The 9,227-nt window shown below is 58.2% G+C and overlaps 1 protein-coding gene across 1 annotated transcript in view; it reads left to right on the plus strand.

Annotated features, from left to right (window-relative positions):
- The first annotated feature begins 516 nt into the window (after positions 1–516).
- The window catches only part of CDK18 (cyclin dependent kinase 18), an 11,618-nt gene continuing 2,907 nt past the window's right edge, over positions 517–9,227 (plus strand). The window contains exons 1-10 of the mRNA XM_027901269.1: positions 517–654; positions 5,088–5,233; positions 5,563–5,688; positions 7,449–7,505; positions 7,786–7,900; positions 8,028–8,122; positions 8,228–8,290; positions 8,442–8,565; positions 8,645–8,765; positions 9,053–9,150. Coding sequence (XP_027757070.1) covers positions 531–654; positions 5,088–5,233; positions 5,563–5,688; positions 7,449–7,505; positions 7,786–7,900; positions 8,028–8,122; positions 8,228–8,290; positions 8,442–8,565; positions 8,645–8,765; positions 9,053–9,150 — 1,069 coding nt within the window. The 5' untranslated portion in view covers positions 517–530. The remainder of the gene's footprint in view (positions 655–5,087; positions 5,234–5,562; positions 5,689–7,448; positions 7,506–7,785; positions 7,901–8,027; positions 8,123–8,227; positions 8,291–8,441; positions 8,566–8,644; positions 8,766–9,052; positions 9,151–9,227) is intronic.

Raw genomic sequence — 9,227 nt, forward strand, 5'->3', positions numbered from 1 at the left:
CTGGCTCAGGAAGTCTTTTGTGCAAGGGCAAAGCAGAGACCAAACCACCAGGGGAGAGGGGCCTCCTTGAACAGGGAGGAGTGTGGGATTGAGTCTCTTCTATTTACTCTTCCTTGTATTTCTACCCTGCTCTTCCCCGTTCCAGGCATTCCCAGAGTTTCCAAGGATGCCATAAGGCACAGCCTGTGCTGGTGGTTGTGACTTGAGTGTGCACAGCCCTGTGCTGGGCTCAGAAAAGGAGCCCCCTGCACCTCTTGACAATCTCCAGCTCTTAAATAATGAGGAACCCAATTCCCCTGGTGGCCACGTGGCTCCTCCTCTGCTCTGACACAGCAGTGGTGCCTCGGAGATGGGGACGTCCCAGGGGACCCCTGCAGGTCCCCAGATGGGGGGAAATTTGGGTTGGGATGCTGCCAGAGCCCCAGACAGCAGGAGCTGTGGGGCTGGGGGGGGGGGAGAAGGAATCCTGTGTGTTGCCCAGTCCTCTCAGCCTGCTCTCCCTTCCCTGCAGGGTCTCAGCACGAGGGAAAATGAACAAGATGAAAAACTTCAAGAGGAGGTTTTCACTCTCGGTGCCACGGACAGAGACCATCGAGGAGTCGCTGACGGAGTTCACAGAGCAGTTCAACCAGCTCAACAACCAGAGGAATGAAGGTAAGGAACCCCCAGGCCCCTGAGGTGATGCTGGGGCTGGTCAGGAGCATCTGGGGTCAGTGCTGCCAGCAGGGCTCTCCTCTCCAGCCCCCAGGCCGTTCTCTGGGGGTGTGTGGAGAGTTCCTGCTCCTTCCTCCGTGTTGCTTTCCCCATCCATCCACCAGGATTATTAACACCTTGTCATTAAATGTGAAGAGAGATTTATACTTGCACGAGGAAAGTCTTATGGGAGGGAAAGGTATTTGCACAAAATGGGGAGGAATGACACATCTGTGGTTAGGGCTGAGAGTGGGAAAGCCCCAAAAGTGGGCTGTGAGCCCTCTCCAGGGCTACAGGCTGACGCTTGCCCCAAGCCAAGGGGGCTGTTCTCTCTCTCCTGGGCAGCACCCAGAGGTCACTGAACCATCCTGGACCCACAACCTTCCCCTGGGAGGCCGTTCTCAGGCTCCCAGGGAGGTTTAAGGGTTAACAGCTCCCTGAGCCCAACGGGCACATCCCTTGTGCAAACAGAGCAGCCCTGGGTGCAGGCTGGGGCAGGCTCTGGGGCCTGGGGGGGCAGAGCCAGGGAGGGGCAAGGCTGGAGGCACAGAGTGGGAACAGCTCAGCCCTGTGGCCGTGCTCGGGCAGGCAGAGCCTCTGATGGGCTTTGGGCACCGGCTGAATTTGGGCTCTGCCCATCCAGGGCTGAATTTGCTGCTGTGGGTGCGAGGCTGAGCCACTCCCGGCCACCCCCTCGTGCCACTGCTCCTCCTGTGCAACAGCCCAGCCCCTCCAGGCTCTGCTCAGCTCAGGTTCCAGCTCTGGTTCCCCTGCCAGAGCTCCCCCTGCCCGTGATGTTATTGGCACCAGGGGGAGGCACCAGCTCTGTGCCAACCTGCTCCGAAAGGAGAGATGCAGGGACCTAATTTAGAGCTGGCTCTCCTCGCTCCCGCAGCCCCCCAGACTCCTTTATCTCTCCACACAGCCAGGCTGCCCTGAGCAGCGTCCCTCCTCCTGCCCTGCTCCCACACACCTGCCCTCACACCCCAGCCAGGGCTATAATTAGACCTGAGCCCTTAATTAGATGTGCAGAAAGCTGTGGGGATAAAATGGGGCAAGGCTGAGGAAGCCCTGGGTGCTGAGAGCTGCTCCTGTTATTGCCCTCCTGGGGGAAGCTGCGCTCTGGCATTTGGGAGCCCCGGGCTCCTTTCTGTGCCCTGCAACCCAGAGAGGTGATTTCCCTGTTACTGTGCTTGGATGAAGAGTCAGTCACGGGTCTCTCTTTACCCCTGGATGGCAAACCAGTGCAAGCAGCATCTGCCAGTCCCTCCCTGGGCTTTTGGGCTTGCTCCTGAGGTAGCCCAGGAGAGAGTAAGAGCAAAGTCTGAGCAGAGCCTGGGGCCGGGACTGAGGGTGTTCCCAGCCCGTGGTTAGAGGCTGGGCCAGCACTGGACTGGGATGTGGTGTAGGAGATCCTCCTGCCTGGACCACAACTAGTCCATGATGAGGTGTGTTAGAGATTCTCCTGCCTGGACCCAGGAATGCATCAGGGGCTCTGGGGGCACAGGGCCAGCCCCCACTGACCTTCCCCATCATCCTGGCCCCCTCCCCAGCTTTCCCTCCTTGGTGCCCCCACCATTCCCTGGTTGCCCAGTTGCCAGTTTGGACCCCATCCCTCTCCCACACCACCCAGGCCCTGCCCCCCACCCCAAACCCGCTCCCTTCTGTGAGATCCCGTGATTAAGTTTCCCGTGGGGATTGTAAACAACCCGGAGGAGTCACCTCCACGGTGCCCTTAATCCCCTCTCCAGGTTGTTTGTGGAGGGCCCTGACAGCCACATTTGTCTGATAATGAACCCTCCTGGCTGGGAACTCATCACCCACATCCCTGTGCCAGGAGGCTCCTCAGGGGGCAGAACAGAAGGGGGTTGTGTACCAGGGTTTGTGGTCAGGTTTGGACCTCCTCGGAGCTGCCTTGGCAGATCAACACATCAGTTTTCCTTTCCTCACCTCGTGTAGCTCCTCAGGGAATTGCTGGCAGGTTTTATGTTCCCTGCAGCATCAGGAATCAGAATTCCCAGGTCATGGCACATCCCACACTGTGCTGGCTGTGAATGTCTCAGCCCAAGAATCACAGAATCCCAGACTGGTTTGGGTCGGAAGGGACTTTAAAGCTCATCTCATTCCAAGCCCCTGCCACGGGCAGGGACACCTTCCACCAGACCAGGTTGCTCAGGAGCATCTGCAGAGCTGCTCTGGCTCATGGAACAGGACAAAGCAGGACCTTCTCCTGGGGACAAACCTGCCCCTGTTGGGCGTGTGGTGAGAAATCCCCAGCCCTGTCCTCTCCATCCCGTAATTGTCATGACCTCACTCACAGAGGCCGATATAAAACGAGTTAAAAAACAGGCTGGAAAAGCAAACAGCTTTTGCCATCACAGGCAATGTCACCTTGGTGGAGCCACACAATGCAGACTCCCATTTTTTTCGGAGGTCTTGGTGTCTCTCATCTGCCCCAAAGAGGTGATAACGAGTGGGTGGGAGGAGGATGAACAATCCGAGGTCTGAGTGCAACAGAGCCTTGAGAGGAGAGTTCACACTTAGCAAAGCAATTAAGAGTCAGGCAAGCAGCGGAGGGTTCTGGCCCCTTTCCTTGGGAGATCAAAGCTTGTTTTGGCAGAGGCTGTGTTTAAATATATTTCTGGAAGGGCGGGAGGCTCGTCAGAGGCAGCCGCCGTGTCTGAGCTCTCGCTTTAATTTGCTTTGATATCCCAGGCAGCCTCATTATCTGCAGGGTGTCAGGGCCCTCACGTTTTCACGCCCACAGCTTCACATCTCCCCCCCTCTGTGAGCACCCAGGAGGGTCCTCCAAGCCTGGGGGCAGCCCCGGCCCTTGGGATTCCCTGTGGGAATCTCTGGATGCACCTTGGACAGCCCAGGGTGTGCTGGGCCGGTACATCCCCCTCCCCACTCTGGCCCCAGGGCAGCCCAAACACCTTTCCCCTCATCCCTGCAAGTCTCCCGAGTGTTTTACCTGCTTTTCCCAACCCCTTTGGATGCACTGGAATATTCCAGGTGACCGATTTACCTCTGACATCTAATGTTCGTGTAGATGAGGACATGGACACTGATCCAGGGGTTCAAAGAGACAGTGCTGCTGGTTTGCACCTTTCAGGACAGGCTGCACCTTTTCCCAAGCTTTGGGCACTTTTTTACCTATGGGAACCAGCACAAATTCACCCAGAACATCATTTGAGGTGGATTGGTTGGAGTCCACTCAGTCAGATTTTAAATGGCTTTTGGGTTTTGGGGGGTTTTTTGGCAGGTAAAGTGCTTAGGAAATGAGCAAGTCAAAAAGATTTGATCCAGTTTAATTGATCCACGTTACTTTCATACCTGTGGTTAATTCAGGATGTTTCCTAATTGTTCCTGTGCGATCAGATGGACGGGAAGGGACCAGAGGAGCAAAGAGGGGTGACTGTACCTTGTTTTTGATCTGTCTGCCCAAAACCTCCCGGCACTGTTTCAGATCCTCTCAAGCCCAGTGGCACGGGCTGAACTCACCCCTTAGGTGTGGGCTGCCCCTCGGGCTCCCTTCCCAGATCTCTTGCCTGCCACCTCTCATCCATCAGCCCAGCAAACCGCAGCCAGGTCCCAGCCCTGCCCAGCACCCCGTGCAAACCAGCCCTGCCCTCAGCCATGAGATCATCGCTGGCTCCGGAGCGCTCGGGCAGAGCAGCGATTGTGTCTGTGCAGCCCGGGGGGAGGGCTGGGCGATGGGCAGGGGCCAGCCCGGGGCAGCAGGAGATGGGAGGTGGTTCTTCTCCATCCCAGCACACCCGGTTTAGCGCTGCCTCCCCCTGAGCAGCCCCTTGGGAACAGAATCCATGTGAACCAGAGGAATCCACCTCACTGGGGTCCAGGTGACCACCAGTGTTTGGCTGGGTCTGTTCCTGCCAACCAGCTGCTAATTACAGAGCGAGGAGGTTTAGGTGCAAACCTCAAACTGGGGACCAGAAGGAGCTCAATGGCTGATTTTGTTCTGATTTCTGCCTCCTCTCAGGGTTTCTTGGGCTCAGAGAGGCTTCACACTTGGAGTCCCAAGAGAAGAGAGTAATTTTCCTGAGCTGCTCTGGTTTTCAAGAGAGCTCTTGTGCTCCTGGGGGCTGTGCCTGGCTCAGGGCAGCAGGTTGGGGCAGGAGGGCCTTGGAGTGGTTTGTTTTGCAATAAGTGACTCTGTAGCCTTTAATCCCAAACTCCTTCCAGGAAATGGTCGCATCCTTGGAGGAAAGTGCCCTGCTGCCTTTGGGTCAGGTGGTTCCCAGGGCAGATGAGATGTCTGTGTGTGCCTCCAGGGCTCTCTTTCTATTTTGCTTCTCTATTGACCCAGCCCAGAGGAATCCACTTCAGCCACCACTCCAGCAGCTCCCACTCCTGTCTTTGTTTGTCCTCAGACCTGGCCCAAGGGCACCTGCAGCTGGGACAGCTGGGCAGGGAATTCCGGGCCGACAGCAGCCCCCTGTCCCCTTCGGAGGTGGAAGGGCAGTCCCCGGTGGCCATGAGGTACCGCAGCAACAACCAGCGACGCTTCTCCATGGAGGCAAGTGCTGCTACAGGCTTGGGGAGGGGCAGGGGGGACGTGGGAACCTCTGGCTGTCACCTCCCTGCTGGCTGGAAGAGCCGGTGTTGGGTTCCTGGGGGCCTGGCAGTGTCAGGGTGCCCCTGGGTGCCCTCAGCATCGCTCCCGTGGTACCTGACCAAGCCATCCCCATGAGCACACACACACACACACACACACACACACACACACACACACACACCCCTTCCCTTTTCCTCTCACTGAGGATGCTGCTCCATCACTTCAACCATCCACACCAGCTCTGGCTGGAGTCCTCCTCTCATCGCCCACTCCTCTGTCCCTCTCTGCAGGACGTCAGCAAACGCCTCTCCCTGCCCATGGACATCCGCCTGCCCCCCGAGTTCCTGCAGAAGCTGCAGATGGAGAGCCCGGAGTTCCCCAAGCCCCTCAGCAGGATGTCCCGACGGGCTTCCCTGGTGAGGCTCCCTGTGCACCCAGGCTGTGTCAGGGGAAGGGGCAGCTTGGATATCAGGAGGAATTTCTCCATGGAAAGGGTGGTCAGGGATTGGAAGGGGCTGTCCAGGGAGGTGGTGGAGTCCCCACCCCTGGAGGTGTCCGAGGAATGACTGGATGTGGCACTCAGTGCTCTGGGCTGGGGGACAAGGTGGGGATCAGTCACTCAGTCTTGGAGTTCTTTCCCAACCCAGAGGACTCTGATCCTGAGATCTGCATCCCCTCCCCGTTCACACCTCAGTGCTGCTGTGCAGTTCCCCAGGCCTGCACATTCCTTCCCTCACCTGTGCACACACCTGACTGTCCCCTTGGCCTGGCTCCTTCCCCGTGGGAGGAGGTGGGAAACCCTCCTGCAGCCTGGCAAGTGCTGGAGCCTCTGCTGGTTGAAATGCAAATGTGGATAAATAATGAATTAGCCTTTGCATTAGTGCTGGCATTTCACTTTCTTTTGCTGCAGAGCAGCAGCATAAAGTGGGAGCAGAAACTCTGTGCCCTCTGCCCAGCTGTGCAGGGACCTGTCCTGCTGCTCAGGAGCGCCCAGTGCTGGACAGGTACCACAGCCAGGTCTCAGAGGGCATCTTTGGGCCCAACATGCCTGCTCAGGGGGAGGAGGAGGAGGACAGGAGAGCTTGCATTTACCTGCCTGTGCTGTCTAATCAATAAAATAGACACAGCCAGAGGGTTGTGTCATTAATATTCATGGTCCCCTCCATGAATAAGGAATGTGGCTCCAGGGGTTGTGCAGCACCTCCAGATTGCAGCAGCCACTTGGTTCCCCTGCTCAGGACATGGCCCCTCCCAGGGCACCCAGAGGGTTTGGGGAGTCGATGGAGTAAAACTCCCCCTGTTCCCCTGGGATCTGCTGGTTCAAATCCAACCTGAACGAGCAAGAAGGCAGCTTCCCAGGCTTGGGAGAGCTTGGTGGGCTGTCAGTGCCCACAGAGAGGGGCAGAGCTGGGGAGCTGGGGGGGGCAGCAGGAGCACCCCAGACCTGGGGCTGCTGGTTCTGCCTGGGCACAGGGTGGGGGGACCCCCTTCAGCACCTCCCCGGGGTCCCTTTCCCTGCCTGCTGAGTGACAGCTGTCCACCCAGCTCCATCTGCTGGTGAGCAGCATGGCACGAGCCCTTGGATCAGGGCTGGGGGAGTCTTGGGGTGGGCTGGAGGCAGAGCTGCTGGCCCAGGATTACAACAAGGGAAGCGTATTTTGGGGGAGAACGGCACCGTTTTATTAAAGCTTCAGGAACAATGGCTTGCCCCGTGCCTTGGAGCCTGTTCTGCTGGGAATCACCCCTTTCCCTGGCACACACATGATCCCAGCCCGCTGAGGAGGTGCCTCTGTCCCCACAGAAAGCTGCAGTTTCGGGGGCTCTGCTGGGAGTGACAGCTGAATCCGCGGATTTGCAGCTGCTCTTCCCACTGCTGGTGGTGTGTCAGGGTGGTGGGTGGGAGAAGGGGACGCAGGGGTGGCGGGGGAAGCCGGTGGATGCAGGTCCATCCATCCCACTTAAGCAGCCAGTCGGTTGGGAAGGTTTTCTGATGGATTGCCTGCTCCAGGAAATTAATGGACTCGACGTGCTTGGATCAGCTGGCAAACACCTGCCTTGACTGGTCTGCCCCAAAGCTGTCACTGCCCAGCATCCCTGACCTTATCCCTGGAGGTGGAGCCATCCCTGGATGAGACACCTCCACCGCCCCAGTGATGTTTTCTTCTCTCTCTTGCAGTCAGATATTGGGTTTGGGAAGCTGGAAACCTACGTTAAACTGGACAAACTGGGGGAGGTGAGTATCCTATGAAGCATCCTATTGATTCCCAGTAAGGAATTGACTGAAGTCCAAAGGGCAGCTTGAAATGCAAAGGGCAGATTTCTTTAATAAATCCCCAAATCCAATAAAGCCAAATTTCTTCAATATCCAGAAACGTTTAAGGCCAGGTCTCCCTGTGGAGTTCAGACCTGGCCCTGCCACTTCGAACAGTCCTTCCCCCAAATGTTTTGGAGATATCAGTGCTGTGCCAGCCTGGGAAATGGGCTGCAGGGCTTGTTCTCTGTCCCCCTCCCAGGGCACCTACGCCACCGTCTTCAAAGGACGCAGCAAACTGACAGAGAACCTGGTGGCCCTGAAGGAAATCCGGCTGGAGCACGAGGAAGGGGCTCCTTGCACGGCCATCCGGGAAGGTGAGGGCAAGGGGGGGGGGCTTTTCCCCATCCCAGGCAGATTTGGGACGGGTGGTGCAGGGGGTACCTGTGGCCAGCCCCAGGTCCTGCTGCCCCAACCTGTCCCCTGCCCCCCAAAACCTCGCAGTGTCGCTGCTGAAGAACCTGAAACACGCCAACATCGTGACCCTGCACGACATCATCCACACCGAGCGCTCCCTCACCCTCGTCTTCGAGTACCTGGTGGGTCTGGGGGGCCCTCTGGGAGTGGGGGGGACGGTGTCTTTCTGTGGGTGGGTGATGGGGGGGCCAGGGGAAGGACAGGCTGACCTGTGCTTCCCACTGCAGGACAACGACCTCAAGCAGTACCTGGATAACTGTGGGAACCTGATGAGTGTGCACAATGTGAAGGTAAAGGCCTGAACCCTTCCCTAGAGTGTGTCCCACCCCAGGCCAGCTCGGAGGGGTCTTTCCTGGCCAAGAGTTTGGGATGCCTCGAGGCAGGTTCGTTTTTAGGGCCCATGTCCCCCTGCTAAGTGCAGACCCCTTCTCCTCCCCGCAGATCTTCATGTTCCAGCTGCTGCGGGGTCTGGCTTATTGCCACGGGAGGAAGATCCTGCACCGAGACCTCAAACCCCAGAACCTGCTCATCAACGAGAGGGGGGAGCTCAAACTGGCTGATTTCGGTAGGTGAGCCCCTCCAGGGAAGATGCAGCATTGGAAGAGGGGGTGCAGCTCCTTGATGCCCGTCCCTTCCATCCTCAGGACTCGCCAGGGCCAAGTCAGTCCCTACGAAAACATATTCCAACGAGGTGGTCACGCTGTGGTACCGACCCCCTGACGTCCTGCTGGGATCCACGGAATATTCCACCCCCATCGACATGTGGTGAGTCCCAGCTCCAAAGCTGGAGCTCTCTGGGATTGGAGGGAGGGGTGGGATCAGGCATTTCCATCCGCATCCCCACAGTGTTGGCTATGCCAGAGGGTGGGGGGGCTCTCCCAGAGCTGTTTTCCATTTCCCTTGGGGGTCGAGGTGTTCAGGATGTGCTGTCCCCGTCGGGGTGAGCGGTGGATAGAAAGGAACAGAGCTCCTGGAGGTCATTTCCCTGCTCCAGGAGCCTCATCCCGCGGGGTTTGTTCCTCCCTAATCCCGGGGTGTCTCCCGCGCTCCAGGGGCGTCGGGTGCATCCACTACGAGATGGTGACGGGGCGGCCCATGTTCCCCGGCTCCACGGTGAAGGAGGAGCTGCACCTGATCTTCAGGCTGCTGGGTGAGGGCTGTGCTGTGCCCGCATCCCCACGCGAGGGCAGTGGCTGCCTGCGGGAGCGGCGGGAGCGGCGGCGGGAG

Source organism: Empidonax traillii, unplaced genomic scaffold (genome assembly GCF_003031625.1).
Source record: "Empidonax traillii isolate 1590-97213 ecotype Southwest subspecies unplaced genomic scaffold, ASM303162v1 scaffold769:size436185, whole genome shotgun sequence".
In the NCBI taxonomy this organism is placed as follows: domain Eukaryota; kingdom Metazoa; phylum Chordata; class Aves; order Passeriformes; family Tyrannidae; genus Empidonax; species Empidonax traillii.